The sequence below is a fragment of the Bison bison genome, unplaced genomic scaffold, assembly GCF_000754665.1.
Source record: "Bison bison bison isolate TAMUID 2011002044 unplaced genomic scaffold, Bison_UMD1.0 scf7180017864108, whole genome shotgun sequence".
NCBI classification, from domain to species: Eukaryota; Metazoa; Chordata; class Mammalia; order Artiodactyla; family Bovidae; genus Bison; species Bison bison.
In genome coordinates, this window is record NW_011494680.1 from 6,853,862 (window position 1) to 6,876,350 (window position 22,489).

Sequence of the window (22,489 nt, forward strand, 5' to 3'; positions counted from 1 at the left end):
AAATAATGTGAACTTTATGTTTATTGGGTAGCAAATACATCTGACCAGATCAGATGAAATTCAAACATTTTTCTCTTTCCCTATGGTGAACCTTGTGAGGCGACACATGAAAGATGAAAGGCTCTCCACTTAGTACTCTGGATGTCAGGAGGTAGATCTCAGCATCCCCCTGACATGTTTCCTCAACAACTGGGATGGTCATACACATCTCCCAGTTACTTCAGAAAGAGCTGGATAGTTAGTCTGGGAAACGTTAAGAATTCCTTCAGAGTTTCTTTGCTCAAGCAACGTCAAGGAGAATATGAGATGGTTCTTACTGGGGTCCTTGGCCAGGCACTGCTGCTGCTCTGTCCATTCTGTGGTTTCTGCTCAGTGATGAAAAAAAAAAAAACAAAACAGGGTTCCTCCCAGCAGTGAATAGAAACAGGGCTGGACTGGAGTTCCAGCCCTATGTGCCACGCGGCACAGACTTGCTGATTGAGTCTCCTGTTTGTGAAACCCAGACGGGAATTGCCAGCCACGCTGGTGGGCGATGGCCCTGTGGGTCCAGTGGTCTGACTGTCCTCACCTCATCAATCTCCTTCCTCTCCGGGAGCTGTGCTGGGCAGGTGCTCTGTCTGGGGACACGGTTGCCCAGGTTGCTATGGAAACGGAGCCAGACTAGATGCAGGAGTAATAGCAGCCGTTCTCCTCTCATTACTCACAAGGTGAACCCTTCTCCTGCTCAGGACTCCAAATAGAGCTAAGCCGGTGGAGGGAGTATGAGGGGACGTCAGCCAGGAGGGGCAGGGGCAGGGAGCCCAGTGTTCCTCACCATCTGCATTTTAAGGGACGTGCTGGTGAGAATTACAGTCAGTGGTTTTCTCTGATACTGTTTCATTGGAAAGTACTCTCTGCAAGCTTATGTGCCCTTATTGAACCCTCATTCTTCTAAAATTTCTAACCGAACATAAGCCATTTCAATTTTATATCTCAAGTGACCAGCTTATAGATTTCTGAAATTGGCATTCATTGACCTGAATTTATTTAAAGAGATAGACCTTAAAGTTCCTGTTGTTCAACCTTGGCTTCAGGGTCACATGAGACACATAGGATTCCCCATGGCCTCTGAGACAAGGCGGCTTTAAGACAAGACAGGCTAATGTCTGGGCACCGGCTGTGTTTCATGTATCGTCTTGATCAGTTCACCCTTTTGTGAACTGTCCTTGGGTTGAGATGATGGTGCCTGTTGGAGAGGGAGGGGTGAGTGTGAGGTCTGAGCCTGAAGCTGAGTGACTGACAGAGAGGTTCCCGAAGAGTCTGTCTTGGTTTCTGTTTTGTCATCCCATCACTGGTCACTTTGTCAGGTACCAGATGGCAGGACTGTCCTCTGGGACTTACTCTGTTGAAAAGAAGTAGAGTTCAAAGTAGAACAGGAGACTTGAGGGAGATTCCAGATGACAAAATAAAAAGGCAGTAAGTTGATACTCTTACTAAGGGCCACCCTTACACATTCTCAGTAATTTCAGATACGTCAGACAGGGACAGACATACACAGCTTCAAAATAAAGTGCCTGTGTTTTGCACAAGTTCATAACCATCTTCAGGGCTATAATCACCATGTCCCCACCATTTTGTGTGTGATAGATTCCTCTGAAGACTGAAATCTGAAGTAATCATGAAGTAATAAACTCTATTTTCTTTCATGTATTTAGCAGCATATAAGGATTATTTTCTCCCCACTCATTTAACACATTATATTTGAAACTCACATCTATTTTCAAGTATTTGAAATGACCAGACGCCCAGAAAAATCACTGTTTTCTCATGGCAGGACAGCTGTATTTCTCCCTCTTGAATGTCTGTTTCCAGGAAGGTGCTGGCAGAGCCAGCAGTGGCCCCACAGCGCTGCTGACTGTACCAGAGCATTAATCCTGCTCTCCGCGTGCTCTGGGGAGCGGGGGCGGGGGTGTACCTAAAGTTCAAAGTGACATAAGAAATGATGCATGTGATAGAGTGAGATGAAAGACTATGGGAAGAAAGTGCACCAGCAACTCCACAGTGTTTACTTCCGAGTCCTGTGCTGCTGTGCAAACGTGTTGTGATGATGTGTGTAAACAAACACTTGCAGCTCCGGGCTTCAGCTGCTCTTCCAACGTGGGAGTCACCAAGTCCGTGCTGCTTCTCAGATCCTGACAATTCACTCCTGAGACAATCTCATACAGAGTTGTACAAAAATGAGGGAAAGTCTCTCCCTTCCTTCAAAAATTAGATAAAGCTTAGTTTTGAACCCATCTGTTCCAGATGACTTCTTAAAAATAAACTTTTTACCAATTTAAAATTTTTGTTAAACTGCCTAATAGAACATGAACTAGTCGGTTGACATACAACGTTAGAAAGCACAGTAAAATATTACTTGTGTCTTTGAAAAAATACTGCAATTAAAACAAATGCTGAAATAGTGTTACTATAGTGTATGAACTAGCTACCAATGTATTCTGCTTGTTAAGTTCAACTCATCTAGAATGTGGCATTTCACCCACTTTTATTACATAGAATCTTATTTTAATGAGGTCTTTTAAAGTGATGGAATTTTTAGTTATAGCTTCAAATATTACAGTAAAAGTGGATCAGGTGTTCTACATTCTCACCTCACTAAAGTAAATGATTTTTTCCATATTGAAATTCATCAATAGTTATTACTATATCCTGGTTATTAGAGCTGACATTGTTATTTAGTCAACCTCCATTCTTATTTGTAATATTTACCCAAATTGAAAACTTACTACATACTCGCACACTATTTTAGGGTGAAACTTTAGGAATTCAGAAGTACTAAAAATTTAGTAGTTCTCTTTAAAACATACAACTATATAAGCATTTTTGCTGTGATTTTTTTTTTAATTTTATGAGAATGTAACATTCAGACTTGAAATGTCTATATAAGGGATCCTGTTGTACTTTTTGTGTATGTGGAATGTTTCCCACAAATTAAAATGCAGGAAAGGTGATGAGATGAATGAATGTGTGAGATTCACCCTCAGGAATGTCACAGCACCTTTCTCCAGCTGTGATGTCCACAGTAATCCAATCCCCCATCCCTTCCTCCATCTGTCTTCAGCTTTTCCATCACTGTTCAGTGTCACTTTATGGTAAGAGATGGTATTTCTAAGTTACTTCAGACTTCTTTCTTATTTTCCACATTCCATGTGATACTTGCCTTCTCATGTTAATCCACCCACTACTTCCAGGGGTGACAGGATTTTCTGTATGCAGTTCTGCACCTCATTTTCCAGAGGGACAGTTCCGGCTGTCACACACGACTTACTGTCCAATCTGGTGGGCTACAGTCCCGCCAGAGTCGTACAGAGTCGGACAGGACTTACACACACACGCACCGGCACCAGGGTTCGTGGGAACTATAGGCTCCGTCCTTGACCAGATGTCTCTTTCCTGAGAAGGCCCTGTCTCCACCCTGAACGCTGGCAGCACTCTGACCCCACCCGTCACCTGTAGGTGTGGACACGCACACCTGTCCTCACAGAGAGGGGCGTGTGCCCCGCCACTGCTCCACAGATTCCCCTCAAATTTACATGTGAAAGTGGGAAGCCGAGGACCTAGTCCCACTCAAGAGAGCCCCATATAATAAGTACATTATTTCCCCCTACAGTTAGTATAAATAAAATGGTTGTACAAGGAAACACTGTTCACTCAGTGTCCACAGGTCGTCACCATCTCAACATGGATAGTAAAGCTTGGTATCATATCTAGTGCCAGCTTAGCTGTTTTGTCTGAAAAGAAGTTTGTTTAAGACCGTTCCTCAAAGTCATTCTCAATTTCCTTTTCCTCCAGAGGTCAGGACTCTAAGGAAATCATTTACTGCAGTTAACGACATATCAGCGGGGTGAGGCCAAAGTCAAAGGGAAGTCCTGTGTGTGTGTGTGGTGTGTGTGGTCTGTGTGTGTCTCTCTCTGTGTGGTTGGTCTGTGTGTGTGTGGTATGTGGAACCCACAGCAGGCTCACCCCCAAGACTAAACCCTCCCATCAGCTGTGCACTCTGAGTGGTGTTGACATGTCACTGCAGGTTCATAACTTGTATCAAATGTCCCACTCAGCTCGAGTGTGTTGACCACGGGGAGGCTGTACTTCTAGAGGGCAGGGGGCCCAAGTGAAATCTCTGCACTTTCCCCTCCAGTTGGCTAAGAACCTGAGACTGCCCTACAAAAATAAAGTCTTCAGAAAACAAAATGGTAAAATAACCTCCAGCTATGAGCATTTTTGGCTTCATACACCACAGCGGTGGTGGGCGGCTAAATATTTCCTCAGAATCTCCTGTGAATTTAGAATGGCCCCCGCGGGAAGGCAGAAGGACAGAGAACACAACAGGATTCTACGCAGTTTCCTGTCTAACAGACGGATGGAGTTTATGGACATTTAGGTCACAGTCCGAACAGTTATCTTGTCCTGGTTTAACAGAGTCAGCCTATACATATAGGAGTAGTTCCCTTGCCTTTTTCCATTTTTACTGATTGTCATCTTTTACCAACTTCTGTGTTTTGCTCATGTACTCACCCAAGGCAGTATGAGAGAAAAACTGTGCCAATATGTCATCTGATTAAAATGGACATTTGATTTGCATCAAGAAATGTAAATGAATATGAAAACGATGATTGGATTTATTGGCGCTGATTTCCGATTGTGCAAGAAGATGACATTCTTCCTTACTCATGATGTGGAACCTGTATTTTCTACATGACAGTATCAGGCCAATTATCTCAGTCCTGTTCTCTGAAAAGATGACTATTTCTGCATTAATTTTTTTAGCATATGTGCTGCTGAATCAAGCATGTGTTTCTGCATTAATTAAGAAATGAGTATGTGTTGAGAACTCGAAGTTGTGGTTATCCAGAAAGACACCCATAACTGACCTTTTATTGAAAACAAACTCAAAGTTCCTTTGCTAGGGTAAGGTTTTATAATTTTTGAAAAGTTTTTATTTATCTCGATGGCATTTGAACAAAATTTCAAGACTCAAGTTTACCAATATAAAGCTTCAAAAGAAAAGCTCTTGCCCATTAGCTATTTCTGGGTCAACTATATTTAACGTATTCTACTTTGTTCTCTTAATTATACTTGAGATTCTCACAGTGTTGTTTTTTATTTAACACTGGATATTATGTATTGCACACTTGCTGTAGAATGTGTGCATTTAGTGGCTGCTTTCCACTGCCTCACACACTCCAGTGCACTTGTATAATAATTATATAATTATCACATGCCACTGTGAAACAAGCCAAGTTCATAAATTCTTACTAAGCTAAAAACTAAAAAAAAAAAAAAGAAGAAGAAGAATGGGAACTTTGCATGGGATTATCGTGAATTCATGGGAAAGTAGAAGAGAACTGATATCCTCACAGTTTTATGTCCGGAGGTGTCCATGATACACCATCTTCCTCCAGTTCAGCTAATCTTGTATTTATTTGTTGATATTAAATCAAAGCCAGTTGATCACTATACATTACTTTGTATCTGTGATATTCCACACTAAACTCACTTAATAACTCACCATGCAGTGATGTCTATAGGCTCTTAAGGATTTTCTATATTCAAAAATCATGTTACCTCTGAATAATGTGTTTCATTTCTTCTATTCAATTTTAATGATTTTTATTAGCTCTCTTCTTGCCTTATTACAGTAAAACCTGAAGAAAGATTAAGGAGAAATGAAATTGGTGGCCATTTTTGTCTCATTTCTGATCTCAAAGAGAAATGTCTCAGTAATTCACCATTAGCTGTGATGTTTCTTATACACTTTCTGTGTATCTCTTTATAATATGAAGGATACTTCTTTGTACATTCAATTTTCTATGAGCTTTTATCAAATGAATCGAATGAATGTAATCAAAGTCTTCTTTGTATCTATTAAAATGATTATATAATTTTCTTCATTTTAAAAATTTCCTACTTTTAACATGATGCTATGTATTATTTGTGTGTGTGTGTGTGTGTGTGTGTCTGTGTGTCTGTGTGTGTATCTTATTTAATGCTCAGACTGGCTTAATGTTATTGTTCTGTCCTCAGGTCAGGGTTAGGGCCAATCCAGCAAAGTTGTTTATGCTATTTTGCTTTTTATTTCTATAATTTCATTTGATTTGGGGGGCTTCCCCAGTTGGCTGAGCGGTAAACAATCCCCCTGCAATGCAGGAGATGCAGTCTGGATCTCTGGGTTGGGAGATCTCCTGGAGGAGGAAATGGCAACCTACTCCAGTATTCTTGCCAGGGAAATCCCATGGACAGAGGAGCCTGGTGGGCTACAGTCTATGGCGTCTCAAAGAGTTGGACACAACTGAAGCGACTTAACATGCATATAGCACATAGAGACCAGAAGTCATTCTAAACCATTTTCATAGTCAGTTCTTTAATGATTTTATGATGATCATTTTTCTATAAGTTTAATAACAAATTATGTCCCCGTGGTTATTAACTGCTTCTTCACTATTTACTCTTAATTCTCTTCTTAGTCTATGTGAGTTTTTAAAATTATAGATATACATATCTTTTCTAGATATGTTTGCTATAAATAATCCTCAGCTTTATGAACTTCTTTTAATATTGCTAACATTTGGCTTGTTATAATATTTTGATAAATGACTATAATTTAACTGGTAGAAATAGATATAGTAATTCTATAATTTGGAAAGTGTGGAGAGTTGTTCTATATTTTCAGAGAAAGAGAAGAAAATATGCAATGATATAATGGAAAAGCAATACCTATTTATTCTTTGCGAATGTGTGTGAGTGCACTGGAACAATTTAATTAGAATTAGCACTCTGGTCAACATCTGCAGGGTAATTTTCTCATAGATCTCCAAATAGTGCATCATGGATGTTCAATGAATATTCAGTAAATTCATAAATATAGATCTTTCTGTAGACCTAAGATAGACCATAAACTCAAGAGAGTCTTGATGAATGTAAATGAAGGGCCATCACATCCTGTGTGAACAGGGACACAGAATGGTGGGGGAGGGAGGCTGTGAAGGCTGAGTGCCTGCAGCTTAGCTCATTCATCCTGTGCACCTCCCACTGAATGTTTGCAGCCACATCACAAGATGTGAGAGCTGGAAAAGACCACCCAGTACTTTAAGCTGCTGCAATCACAGAAATGTTTGCCGACACACTGATAGTGGTATCATTTTTATTATGTTTTCTATTAGGTTCAAGTTCTTCGGAATGCTGGAGAAGAGGTCACCCTGACAGTCTCATTCTTGAAACGAGCACCCGCTTTCCTCAAACTGTCACTGAACGAAGACTGTGCATGTAAGCATTTGTGAAGGATAGGTAAAATGCTCAAGTCATGCTTGCTTTCTGAACCATTATTTCCTGACAGTAATTAGTAGCTTCTTTTCAAAGTTGGGATTTCTACCTGAATACAAACATTTTGTCTTGATGTCACAAAGCGTTCAATTAACCTTTCTCCAAAGGGAACAGCTGTTGGTTTTGTTTCAAAATGTATTCACATTTAGCTGTTTTCCAACTATAATTGGGGAAACATTATTTATTTTAAAATGTGTCATATTAAATATATACATTTTGTATCTCTATTGAATTTCATTCATAATGTTTGATGAATATATATTCTCTAAGTAGAAAGCAATATACTCTTATTCAACTACTGAATTTACTAAATAAACATTTACACTTAATCTGTCCTGATGAAAATATGGAGATTGAAGGAAGCCCTGGTCTATGTGAAAATGCAATAATTTTCATAAGAGCTACTTAAAAATTTCCATATCTATTTGAACATTATGAAATGAAATGCATACATCTTACAGGTTTTGCTAAAATCAAATAAGAGTATATTTTTAATGAAGTTTACATGAAATGAAATGCAAAGATCCTCAGTTCTCAATTGGATCAGTTTTGACAAACGCATGTTTGCTTAGTCCACATGCATATAGCTCATAAAATGGTTCTGCTGTGCATCTTCCTGTAAATAACATTCCCACAAAAAACCACTGACTTGATTTCTTGCCATCAAGTATTATTTTTGCTTCTTCTAGAATTTTATGTAATGTAATCAAGCTGTTTTTATTTTTTTACATCTGGCTTCTTTCATAATGAACCATCTCATGTTACATATTTTCAGAACTTTTTTTTACATTGTTGCGTAGTGTTCCACTTGTGACTGTAGTAAAGTTGGGTAATACATTTTCCTGCTTATAGGCAAACAGTTTCCGGTGTTTTGCTATTGTAAAGAAAACTGCTATAAACAATCCTGTACAATGATGGAGAGTCTTAGTATTTTATGTCACTACTATAACTGGTACTGTAAGTACCTAGGAGTGGAATTGCTGAGTGACAAGACAGATGTGCAATTAACTTGCTGACAAACTGCCAAATCTATTTCTAAGATGGGCATATATTTACAGATCTCTCAGTGTCCACTCCAGTGTGGGTGAGAGTTTTGGTTGCTCTGTATTAATGCAATATGTGATGGTCACAATTTCTTCAGCTATTCTCTTGAGTGTCTGGTGGTATAAGATTGAAATTTCAATTTGCATTTCTCTGAAGACTGATGATGATTTGCTCCTTGTCGTGTGCTATTTGCATCTCTTATTTTGTGATGTGTCTTTCCCCCCTATTTCTATTGGTATGCCTTTATATTATCACATTGCAGGAGAATACAAGACTGCTTATAAGCCTTTTGTTAGTTATGTGTGTTACAAACATTTCACTCATTTTGTGCATGACTGTATTTTTTACCCAAGGTGTCTCAGTTTGTACAACTCTTTGTGAGAGTTTGATTTTATTTTTATAAGATCTAATTTATCATTTTGTTGTTGTTTTTGTTGTATATGCTTTTAGTTTTCTGTATCTTCTCTAAAAAATATTTGCCTACCTCTTGGTAGCAAGGATCTTTCCCTACATTTTTGCAAGCAGCTTTTCAGCTTGATTTTTTGAAAATAGATTTATTTATTTATTTGGCTGTTCCTGCACACAGGATCTTTGATCTTTGTTGAGGCATCTGGGACCTAGTTTCCTCCATGCAGGATCCAACCTGGGCCCTATACATTGGGAGCATGGAGTCTTAGCCACTGGATCACCAGGGGAGTGCCTATAACATTGATTTCTATGTTTAAGTTTATAATCTCTCTTATAGTAATAACATTTTGGTTCTGAAGTAGGAATCAAGAATGAAGGAATCACCATCTTATTTCCATTAATTTATGCATACTGTATTCTTTCAACAAAACCACAGTGTTGATCATTGCTGCTGCTGCTGCTAAGTCGCTTCAGTCGTGTCCGACTCTGTGCGACCCCAAAGATGGCAGCCCACCAGGCTCCCCTGTCCCTGGGATTCTCCAGGCAAGAACACTGGAGTGGGTTGCCATTTCCTCCTCTAATGCAGGAAAATGAAAAGTGAAAGTGAAGTAGCTCAGTCGTGTCCGACTCTTAGCGACCCCATGGACTGTAGCCCACCAGGCTCCTCCATCCATGGGATTTTCCAGGCAAGAGTACTGGAGTGGGGTGCCATTGCCTTCTCCGAAGTTGATCATTGCAGCTTTATACTACTTTAAAAAGTCATCCAGGGTAGGTTCTTCAACTTTGCAATATTTCAAGCTATTTCAATTTGTGTTCAGCTATTCTAGATCCTTGCATTGCTGCGTACATTTTATAAATAGCATATCAATTTCCATATAAAAAGCTATTATGATTTTGAATGTGACTAGATTGAATTGATAAACAATTAGTATACTTAACACCTTAACAACTTTAAATCTTTCATTCCACAAACATATCTTTCCATCTCTTTATATTTTTTTTTCTGTCAATATTTTAGTGTTTCCAATGGGAAAGTATATCATATCTTTCATTAAATTTAAGTCTTTTATATTTTTGTATTTTAGTGTAAATAATATTTTAAATATTTAATTTTCCAATTATCGGTTGCTAACATACAAAAAACAAGCATTTTTATATATTGACATTTTACAACATAGCTTAATTTCCTTACTAATTCTAATAAGATTTTTTGTGCTTTGTAAAAATTTTTCTACATATGAAGTTATGTCATCTACAAATAGTGAGTTTTGCTTGTCTCTTTCCAAGCTATATTTCTTTAATTCCTTGTTTTTTCTTGATTATGCACATAGTAATGGGGTGGTCCTCTAATAATGTGTTGAATGAAGTCCTGAGTGCAGATGTCCTTCCCCCTTGCAAGATACTGGTGGACACCATCCAGCTTCTCACTGTTAAGTGTGCCATCAGCTGTGGGTGCTCATAGTTGCCCTTTTTATTATTAATTTACTTAATTTATTTTTAATCAGAGGAAAATTTCTTTACAGTGTTGTGTTGGTTTCTGCCATACAACAATACAGATACAGATCAGCCATAATTATACATAATTCCCCTCCCTCTTAAGCCTCCCTCCCTCCCCATCCCACCCCTATAGGTCGTCACAGAGCACCAGGCTGGGCTCCCCGTGTTGTTCAGCCGCTTCCCACTAGCTGTCTACTTTGCACATGGTAGTGTGTGTATGTTGGTGCTACTTTCTCCCATCATCCCACTCTTTCCTTTCCCCACCGTGTCCACAAGTCTCTTCTCTACATCTGTGTCTCCATTCCTGTCCTACAAATAGGTTCACCTGTACCACTTTTCTAGATTTCACATATATGCGTTAATAGACAATATTTGTCTTTCTTTCTGTGACTTACTTTGCTCTGTATAACACAGATGCCTTTTATTGGGCTAGAATAGAAAGTGAAAGTCGCTCAGTCATGTCCAGCTCTTTGTGACCCCATGGACTATACAGTCCATAGACTTCTCCAGGCCAGAATACTGGAGTGAGTAGCCATTCCTGTCTTCAGGGGATCTTTCCAACCCAGATGTCGAACCCAAGTCTCCCACATTGCAGGTGGATTCTTTACCAGCTGAGCCACTAGGGGAGCCCCAGTTAAAATATAGGCACCCTTCTAATCCTGGTTACTGAAGATATTTCTTTTTCTTTCTTTGTTTTAGAAGTTAATGTTGAATTGTGTCAAATTTGTTTTTCATCCATTGAGATACTACATTTAAAAACTTTTTTCTGTTGATATGGTAACTTTTTAAAAGTTGATTTTGAATGCCAAATAAAGCTTGCATCCCTAGGATAAACACCATGATCATGCTGTATCTTTATAGATATATTACAGGTTTTAATTTGTTAAGTATTGTTATTATTTTTTAATCTATGTTCATTAAAGATTTCCAGATGTATTTTTCCTGTGATGTTTTAGTGGGATTTTGGTACCAAGATTATATATCTTTGAAGTAATTACTAAATTTTAAAATCTTAGAAAATCACAAGTCTTTATTTTATATTACTCATCTTTAAAAATAGATACTTGTTGTCGCCGCTCCGGAGGTGAGCAGGAAGGAGACTGCCGCCCGGCAGCCTGCGGGCCCGCGGCGGAGCGTGCGGAGCCGGTGGCTGGGGCTGAAGGAGGACTCGGAGGCCTCGGGCGGGGGCCGGCCTGGGGTTCCAGGGTTAAATAAAAAAAAATAAAAATAAAAATAAAATAAAATAAAAATAGATATTTGTAGTTTTCTCATGAGGATCTAATATGAACTATTTTGGTTGTAAATTGATTGCATGTCAATGAAGGTGCTCCCAGTGACAGTGTACACAGCAAGAGTGATTGTGAAGACAAAGTACTTACAAACTTTGCATTATGGAAAATTATGGTAAACATACATGAGATTTGCTAGTACATTAGTACAAAAAATTAAGTAGGACTTCGTAGCCAAACAAAATCTTGCACCATTTTAAGTATGGTCCATAAGAATAGGTCTCTTCGGGTAATAAAGTAAAATACTATTTTTATAAGGTTGAATGCTTCCCTTAATAAAACCTTAATGCTTCTGAAATCAAAGATAAATATTTGCAGGTCTCTTTTAGGATCCACTTTAGGTTTTCATTTTTATTTTTGTTTACTTCCAAAACTCTGGCTTTGACATAAATAAAACAGAGATAATTTTACTCCCTGGCTTGCATGATACCTGAAGTGACCTGAAGTTCACGGGACAGAAGATGTCCATGCAGAGCAGGTGGGCTTCTAACCAGCAATGCTCTGACTCTTCCCGCAGGTGCACCGAGCGACCAGAGCAGCGGCACCTCCTCCCCGCTCTGTGACAGCGGCCTGCACCTCAACTACCATCCCAACAACACAGTAAGATGCCCAGGGCATGGTCCCCACTAATGAGGAGGGAACCTAGACAAAGCCCAGGGTACACGGAGTTAGAATTTGCTCAAACTGCTCTGGGACCTGGCTTCTCTGACAGACTTGAAATCCTTGGCTGCTTTATTTTTTCAGAATTATGCTAATCCAGGGAGGAGGTAAATAAGTAGGTCTGTTATTTTTTTAATGTCATTTTTCTCCTCTCAGGTCTGCACTAAGCCCTTTGTAAGCTGTAGAGACTTAACTTTGAAAGAACATCATAAATCATTTTATAACATGGCATCTTGTATGTAATTTGACATAATTTGTTATCATTTGAAATTATTTTTCATTTGAAATTATTTCACAAAAAGTAGCTATATAATTTGTGATATATTAGGATTTCTTAGCCACCTTCACACCCACCAGGGAATTAATGCAAAGTGATAAAGATGAAAATCTAATCTACACATTGTGTAAAATGTGAGGGATGTTAAACTAGATCTGTATTTAATAATTGATAAAATCAGCATGTTGGTTTTATACACATTTAATAAAGTGCTGATTTTTATTTACCACCTGTACTTTGGAGTAAGCAGTTCTTTTTCTTTTATAAATATTTTGAACTTCCTTGTATTTCACCCTTTGAAACATGCACACATTCTAAAGACAAAACGAATCCTTCCGGTTAAATGTAAGATGGTCATTACCCCTGTGCTCACAAACGTGAAGAGAAGCAGACCTCACTTACGAAGAATTTTATTTTTCTATTCCAAGTATTAGGATGTATAAGACGTGGAGCTTCTTCTGACCTGTATGATTCACTCTCCATTGGAAATTCTTGACCTCACTGTGGCATTTCACTTCAAAGTCCTCCTTCTGAACATCTTCATGCCTCTGGCCTCAGTGCACTGAACCGCAAAGCGTCGGTCTCAGCCAAGTCCAGCAGGCTCCCAGTCATTTTCCTTTGCCTTTTTTGTTCTGAAAGAGGACCATTGGCACCACCAGGGTCGTCTCTCCAAGAGTAAACCAACCACATCCGGTACTTCACTGCCCTTCTCTCTCACTCCTGTCACCAGAGAAGTAACTGTCACACGGTGGAGAATATCTAAAATGTGGTCTTCAGAAGGCGGCAAGGTCTGAATGACTCAAACAATGAGCGCATGGGTATGAAGTGAATACAGGCGTCGGTCCGCGCGCCCGTCAGCTCCATGTCGCCGCCGCAGCCCAGCTTCCACCTCCTGCATGCTCTCATCCATCCCTGCGGTCAACATGCTCGTGACGCCTCTGCTGTCTTTCGGGTCCTTTCACGGGTGGTGCCTTGACCCCCACAGCTGTGAGTCGACCGCCTCCCCTCTGAAAGGAGCCTCTGCCTGGAATCAGGGCTCAGTGCCCCATCCCCACTGTGGCTGCAGCCAGGGATGCAGACATGGGGCACTGAGCAGCCCTCCAGCCTTGGCAGGCAGGCGATACAGTGTCCACCCCGCCCGTCAGGAGCCCACATCCTGCCAGGTTCCCTCCTCATCCCCTTCTCCGGAGACCTCCCCCATCTGTCCCTCACATCAGAGCCTCCATCTCTGCTCTCTCCTGAGAGGGGGGAAGAGCTGTTCTTCTGCAGAGCTGAACAAGCTGGGTGACACGTTATTCTAGTCCCTGCCCCATACCCGTGGACCCCTCTGTAATAAGGAGACGGAAAGAGGAAGGTCAGTGGGTGGGAGCCATTCAGGCTGCTTTATTCTCTTCCCATTACATACACAGCAGTGACTGTGGATTGAGTTCACCACTTGTGCCTCAGTGTGGAGCTGGAGTCAGTGTTTTCCTTACAAATACCTGACTGCGTTAAGGAAACCACTCAGCAATTCCACAGCACAACTGTTCCAAATAAATCCAACTGTCAAATCTTTAAAAACTCCATCATCATAAACTTTTCTTTCTGAGTTATGTCTTTCCACTTCAAGAGGCATGTTTGATTTCCATTTTTAGCGTTAGGATTGAACATTGTTCGACTTTGCTAAGGATCTTTAGGGCTTCACAGGTGGTGCTAATAGTAACAAACCTGTCTGCCAAGCAGGAGAGGTAAGATGAAGGTTTGATTCCTGGGTCCTGAAGATTCCCTGGAGGAGGGCATAGCAAACCACTCCAATATTCTTTCCTGGAGAATCCTATGGACAGGGAAGACTGGTGGGCTACAGTCCATAGGGTTGCAAAGAGTCGGACACGACTGAAATGACTTATCACACACATGCATGCAAGGATCTTTAAAGGAATTAATAACACTTGCAATGTTTTAGACAATAAGAATCAAGACACATATAAATTAAAATACAATAAAAGTAAAGACAATTATTGCATTGCATCTCAATCAAATGGATATTTACTGAGAACCTACCATGTGGGGATCTGTCTAGGTGCCATGGGAAACAGTTAATTATGGTTCCTGACCCCAAAATGTTTAAACCCCAAATCTACAGGCAAATGTGTGAAATAAACTGTAACATCAGCAGAAAAAGAACAGTGGACATTAGCATCCTAATATCAGAGAAAGGTCAGCTAGAGACTATGAATATCTGACTTAATTTAAATCATCCAGAATTGGGAGACTTCATACCAAACTTGAGGCTGCTCAGGAATTAGTGGGTCACGCAGACTTGGTGGCCAGTTTGGGGAATGGAGTATGGTCTACTCAGAGATTCATAAGATTAGGAGCCTGTGTCCTTCTGGCTTGTCACTGATAATGAGGTACCTGGGAACCTGGACAGCAGGGTGCCTTGTGGCACATGTTCCTGGAACGTGCATTGTGGAGTCAGGTCCCTAGGAGAAGCATCAGTCCTGGCTGTGTCTAGTCCTCACTTCTGTCCCAGCCCAGGGATGCTGTGTTCAGTTCCTGCGGCATATTTATTTTCTGAAGCAGATTTTGAGTAAGCAGATACTGTTTGAGTTTCCTGAAACATGGCCTACGTATTTAAGACAACATTTGAAACATATGAGAAAATAACACCTGATGATACGTTAACATCACTCCACCGCCTTACATAACAGTATAGCCTAGTCCTCCCAAGGACTTGAGGTCACTAATTTTAGGACACACGAGATTCTCCCAGTTTGCTCATCAAGGTGAAGAGAGAGTTTGCCTTGTGCTCACCAGGAGGCTTAAACTCAGGTGACTAGCTCACCAGTTTCTGAGAAACATTCTGACTATTCACCTTTAATCAGTGCTTTCTATGCCAAGTCCTTAACAAAATTTGTATCTGAATTTTGCCCTATGTGGGCTTCGCTGGTGGCTCAGATGGCAAAGAACCCGCCTGTCAATGTAGGAGATGGGGGTTCAATCCCTGGGTTAGGAAGATCTGTTGGAGAAGAGAATGGCAACACACTCCAGTGTTCTTGCCTGGAAAATCATATGGATAGAGGAGCCTGGTGGACTATAGTCCATGGGGTCACAAAGAGTCGGACATGACTGAGTAACTGACAGCACACTTTTGCTCTGTATACATTTCTACTTTGGCCTGATCATTGTTCTTGAGATCTTGAATGGGAATATACCTTGAAATGTGTTACATTTTGTAAAAAGAGTTTATTTTTTAATTAATTAATTAATTTAAATCAGAGGCTAATTACTTTACAATATTGTGGTGGTTTTTGCCATACATTGACATAAATCAGCCACAGGTGTACATGTGTCCCCAATCCTGAAGCCCCCTCCCACCTCCCTCCCCATGCCCGTGCTCTGGGTTGTCCCAGCTCACTGGCTTTGATTGCCCTGTTTCATGCATCAAACTTGGACTGGTCATCTCTATTACATATGATAATATACATGTTTCAATGCTATTCTTTCAAATCATCCCACCCTCGCCTTCTCTCACAGAGTCCAAAAGTCTGTTCTTTATATCTGTGTCTCTTTTACTATCTCATGTATATGGTTGTCATTACCATCTTTCTAAATTCCATATATATGCGTTAATATACTGTATTGGGGTTTTTCTTTCTGACTTCACTCTGTATAATATGCTCCAGTTTCACCCACCACATTACTACTGATTCAAATGTGTTCTTTTTAATAGCTGAGTAATATTCCATTGTGTATATGTACCAAAGTTTTCTTATCCATTCATCTGCTGATGGACATCTAGGTTGCTTCCATGCCCTAGCTATTGTAAACAGTGCTGTGATAAACATTGAGGTACATGTGTCTCTTTCAATTCTGGTTTTCTCAGTGTGTATGGCCAGCAGTGGGATTGCTGGGTTGTATGGCAGTTCTATTTCCAGTTTTTTTAAGGAATCTCCACATTGTTCTCCTTAGTGACTGTACTAGTTTGCATTCCCACCAACAGTGTAAGAGGGTTCCCTTTTCTCCACACCCTCTCCAGCATTTATTGTTTGTAGACTTTTTGATAGCAGCCATTCTGACCAGCGTGAGATGGTACCTCATTGTGGTTTTGATTTGTGTTTCTCTGATAATGAGTGATGTTGAGCATCTTTTCATGTGTTTGTTAGCCATCTGTATGTCTTCTTTGGAGAAATGTCTGTTTAGTTCTTTGGTCCATTTTTTATTGTGTTGTTTATTTTTCTGGTATTGAGCTACATAAGCTGCTTGCATATTTTTGGGATTAATTCTTTGTCAGTTGCTTTGTTTGCTATTATTTTCTCCCGTTCTGAAGGCTGTCTTTTCACCTTGCTTATAGTTTCCTTTGTTGTGCAGAAGCTTTTAAGTTTAATTAGGTCCCATTTGTTTATTTTTGCTTTTATTTCCATTACTCTGGGAAATGGGTCATGCTTTTATTTCCATTACTCTGGGGGGTGGGTCATAAAGGATCTTGCTGTGACTTATGTCGGAGAGTGTTTTGCCTATGTTTTCCTCTAGGAGTTTTATAGTTTCTGGTCTTACTTTTAGGTCTTTAATCCATTTTGAGTTTATTTTTGCGTGTGGTGTTAGAACGTGTTCTAGTTTCATTCTTTTACAGGTGGCTGACCAGTTTTCCCAGCACTATTTGTTAAAGAGATTATCTTTTCTCCATTGTATATTTTTGCCTCCTTTGTCAAAGATAAGGTATCCATAGGTGTGTGGCTTTGTCTCTGGGCTTTCTATTTTGTTCCATTGATCTATATTTCCGTCTTTGTGCCAGTACCATACTGTCATGATGACTGTAGCTTTGTAGTATAGTCTGAAGTCAGGCAAGAGTTTATTTTAAAGCAAAGACTGTTAATGCTACTTTTCCCATTTGTGCTATTAATATTATAGGAAACAACATTCTTGACATTGAAGAATAAATGTTTTGAAAGTTAGTTATGGGCCTTAAAACCATTAAAATCTTTGTGTTGTTAGATCATTGTATGCAATCAAAAATAATTCTGGCAGTTGTTACAGAAAAAGACTAGAAAGTAAATTTATATTCTACTGTCATAATTTAAGCAATAAGTATAAATCATTTTCAAAAGACACCAGATATTTCACTGTAAATAACAGATCTGTAAAATGAAATGCACTAACCTTGATTATTTCAATAGCTGAAGTGGGAGTTATAACATATTTTTTATGAGAAAGAAATGTATGAGGAAGTGACATTTTTCAACTTTGATACTTAAAGACTCCAGGTTGAGGTGCTATATCAGGAAGGGTCAAAGGTCATGTGTATTTTCATACCTGCCAGCACACAAAGTCTATAAAATGTAATTGGTAAAGCTTATCATCCTCTCCTATGGTGATTTCATTCTCCATATTCCATTTCCCTTGTCTTTTATGTTCTTTTACTTTTTCTGTCCATTTGTTCAGGGAACAATGGAGTGAGAGGAGTTCTTTGTGCTTTTCATGAACAACGAGGGTCCGTCTGTAAATAATTTGCCTGAAATAACTTTGCAGAATTGTGAAATAATCAAGACAAAAATCTGAGTCATTCTTTCCATCATTTAAGCTCTGATTATGAATGTTATATGTTGCGCTGTGGGCCACATGTTGGCTGTGGAGTCAGAGAGATATAGGTCCGAGTGGATCCTGACACTGCTGCTGACCAGCTGGGGGCCTCTGGTCAATGCCTGACTGCACAGCCTCCCAGGTGGGGCCTCAAGCAAAAGCCCACAAGTGGGTTTCTGCCTCTCACTTCTCTGGGCTGCTTGGTTGGGTCCAGCCTGACCAAGGAAACCACGTCAGTTTTCCCCAGGATGTCACATAGGATGGTGGTTTCAAGTACCCCTGTGCAGAAAAGACTTAGGAGGAGTTGTGGGTTTCGTTGGTGACAGCCATGACTTTGGAGACTGATGCATGGGTGCAAAGACTTGGTGAGTGACTCTCCCAGGACTCATCAGTTGGGGAAGCATGATTCTGAACCCAGGTGGCTTCATTCTAATGGGGGTCTCAGCCCTCTTCCCCTGGTGCACAGCTACTGCCTCACCTGGGCCATGTGCTGACTGTCTGTGACATCTGACACGAGGAAAAAGGGGATGGTTGATGTGAACCCTGGGTCTCTGCATCTCAGTCACCACAGAAGCCCTGAACGCGACCATCCTGCACAAAGGCTGAGCCCCCGAGAGACTGGACAACAAGGGGGCCTCTTGACCGTCTAAGCCAGACCTTCCTTCTGGGTGCTCCAAACTGCTCCAAGGATTTCATGGACTTTCACTGGCACAACTGTTGACAATTAACATAGTAATACCAGAGAGCACTCAACCTTTAGTGAAAATAATGGAAGATTTTTTTTTTTTTGCTATAACCAATTTTTAAGAAATTAATACCAGAAGAAAAGGTTAATAATATCTAGACTCACAGAAGTTCAATATTTAGACTAAAACAGAATCTCCTTCTAGTATCATCACTCAAGAATGAGAGAATTCTTACCTGGGAAATCCCATGAACAGAGGAGCATGGTGGGCTACAGTCCATGGGGACACAAAGAATCAGACATGCCTGAGCACCCATCTATACACAAAGAATCTCTAGACTAGAGAGAAATCCACGTCAGCAGCTCTCTGATCAAACTGAGCCTTGGCTGGTAGAACCCAGGCCAGCCTACGCACCAACATCGTTCCCTGTACTAGAGCCAAGGAGAAATCCAACAGTGAAAGAAAATGAAAGAAACACTGATCAACACCCACTGAAAAGCTCAAATTTTATTCAAATGTATGTCTTCTCTGTACAAAAGGAAAAAAACACAGACTTTTTATGGAATTTAAAATACATGGAATTTCAAACCAGTAGTGGTTATCTTAACATAACTCTAAAGCAATACAGGAAAATACGAACATTTTAACATAAAGTTAAATAAATTGACAATGATTTCCTTGAGTACTGTTTGAGAGTTGTTTTAGAGGAATATTCATTCTATTCAAAAATATTTTTAACTAACCAATGAATCACAAGCCCTTGTAATGTTTTGTACTTCACAGATAGAAAATACTTGCTAATTGAACTTTTTTTTTTTTGTCACCTACAAGTTCATCACAGTTGACCCATCTTTGCATTCTTGAATGGATTCAGTTGTCCCAATTTTATTTTTTCTCCCAGCTCCTGACCCATTATTTTCATGTTTTTCACTCTGATTTTTCATCTCAACGATTCCCTCCTCACTTTCTTATAGGATTCCATTAGTGGAGACATTAGAAAATGTAATTTCATTGCCACTGAATATGGATATCCCATGGTATTCTGTCCCTGTCTTTGGATTGCTTAGGGGGAAATAGCCCTATGGTGGAAGGGGTTTGTGGCCGCGATGCTGAAAGTCTGTTTTCCTTTCAGGACACGCTGTCCTGCTCATCGTGGCCCGCGTCCCCGGGGCTGCGGTGGGAGAAGCGGTGGTGCGACCTGAGGCTCATCCCGCTGCTGCACTCACGGTTCTCTCAGTACCTGCCCGGGACCGACCTGAGCCGGTGAGTTCCACGGGCACCGACAGCGAGGCCTGGTGTCTGGCTGGTGACGGGACTGTGATTCCTTGTTCAGTGTGCTTCCAAAAGTGGGAAGAGGGCCAGGTAGCAAACACACCTCAGTGCAAGTGGTGGGCATGGGCTTGGCTCGCTTCTCAGCCCTGCTGACCGAGCCCTGGGAACCCTCAGACACCAGCTCTACCCCTGTGGCCGTCCCCACCGTGGGGCCTCTGCTCCATGGTTGGGCTGGCCTTGCTGCCACCAAGGAGGGTGGATGGCTGGAGCCGTGGACACTGTGCTGTTGCTGCAGGTGGTGATGAACCCCCAGCTCTCCGTGGAACCTGCTCACAGAGGCAGGGATGGAGGGGAAGCTGAGGGCAGTCAGCCCCCGCCCACCACCTCACCCCATCTTGGGGAGGACAGGTGGAGTGGGGCCTGAGGTCCCTGTGAGCCAGAGCGGTCAGTGTGGGAAGAGGGTAGAGAGTCCAGCAGCCCCTCCTCGGGTCACCTCGCTCAGCCCAGCAGCTGCAGACTTAGGTTAGAGTTGCCGCCGTCTTCCACTTTAGCCTTCCTATCGATGTAAGGTGTAGGTACACTGTGTCACATGACCTTAATTTGTGTGTCCTAATGATGTTGAGCATCTTTCCACATGTGTATTTATTACAGGAAGTCCTCTTTGGTGAAATATCTCTTTGTTTTTTGATCATTTAGTAAATTGGCTTTACTTATGTATTTTTACCATTTTATTTTTTACTGTTGAGATTTAAGAGTTTTGTATATATTCAAGAAAAAAAGTCCTTTGTATCAACATGCTAGTTTTTCTATTCTGTTTTTTTGAACTTATTTTTGATTTTCAAAGTAATTAAATATTTAAAATTTTAATATTCCCTCTATTATATCACTATATATACACCTTTTATTTGGTTTTAGTTATTGTCTAAACATTACACCATATGTCTTAGTCCTTCCAGGCTGCTGTGACAAAACATGGCAGATAATAACCGCAGTTGTTGTTCTCTAGTCACTTAGTTGTGTCAGACTCTTTTGCGACCTCATGGATTGTCGCCCACCAGGCTTCTCTGTCCCTGGGATTCTCCAGGCAAGAATACTGGAGTGGTTTGCCACTACCTCCTCCAGCGGATCTTCCCAACCCATAGATCTAACCTGTGTCTCTTGCCTTGGCAGGTGGGTACTTTACCACTGTGCCACCTGGGAAGCCCCAGTACTCACAGCAAACAACAGAAATGGTTTCTTACAGCTCTGGGTGCTGGAAGCCTTGGTTTAAGGCATCCAGGTCATGGCTGAGTCCTCAAGTTCTTTGACGAAGACCACTCCTAGTTCATGCCTGCTGTCTTCTCCTCTGTCCTCCCTTGGGGTGGGGCCAGGGGTCACTCTGGATACTCTTTTATGAACTACTGACCTTGTGCATGAGGTTTTGACCCTCGTGGCTTCAGCATCTCCTCTTACACCATCATGTTGGTCACTAGGATTTCAAAATGTGACTAGGAGGTTTGTCACCAACACTCAGACCACCATGCACGATTTATTAGTGTTTAATGCAACTTATTTTGGAGAAGGAAATGTCATCCCACTCCAGTATTCTTGCCTAGAGAACCTGATTGACAGAGGAGCCTGGTGGGCTATAGTCCAAGGGGTCGCAAGAGTCGAACACAACTTAGCAACTAAACCACCACCAGTACAACTTATTAATTTTACCTCTTTCAGGAAATTCTAGAAACTTAAAACACCTTAACTAATTCCTTTATTTCTTTCTTATCTTTGTGCATATTTCTGAAGATATTTGAATTATATTGTTGTTGTTGTTTAGTCGCTGAGTTGTGTCCAACTCTTCACGTCTCTATGAACTGCAGCACGCCAGGCTTCCCTATCCTTCACCATCTCCCAGAATTTGCTCAAACTCATGTCCATTGAGTCACCAATGCCATTCAACCATTTTATCCTCTGTCACCTCCTTCTCCTCCTGCCCTCAGTCTTTCCCAGCATCAGGGTCTTTGCCAGTGAGTCAGCCCTTTGCATCAGGTGACCAAAGTATTAGAGATTCACCTTCAGCATCAGTCTTTCCAATGAATATTCAAGGTTGAATTATATATGTATCTTAAATTCCTCAAGATATTTTTTTTTGTTTTCAGATAACTGTTGTTCAAATATGCCCTACTTTTAATCTTTCTGCTTCTGTTAATTTTTTTCTTTTGGATCTATTTGTCTTCTGCTTTAAGAAGTTTCAAAATATTTCTATTAATGGTATTTTTAGTGTGTGTATTTGTTCTTTTGTTTTTACTTTAAAAATTTTTTGTAGTTAAATGATGTAGAAATGTTTAGCTAAAGAAATTTATGAGACAAAGGAAATTGTATAAATCTAGATGACTTCTTCCATTTTTATTTTTATGACACCTCAACACATCAACAGCTTTTAGCAGTTGAATTAATTACACTCA

General features: G+C 40.5%; 1 protein-coding gene across 1 annotated transcript in view; it reads left to right on the top strand.

Moving 5' to 3' along the window:
- The window catches only part of SNTG1 (syntrophin, gamma 1), a 152,967-nt gene that overhangs the window by 48,501 nt on the left and 81,977 nt on the right, over positions 1–22,489 (top strand). The window contains exons 7-9 of the mRNA XM_010839011.1: positions 7,197–7,299; positions 12,112–12,194; positions 19,909–20,039. Coding sequence (XP_010837313.1) covers positions 7,197–7,299; positions 12,112–12,194; positions 19,909–20,039 — 317 coding nt within the window. The remainder of the gene's footprint in view (positions 1–7,196; positions 7,300–12,111; positions 12,195–19,908; positions 20,040–22,489) is intronic.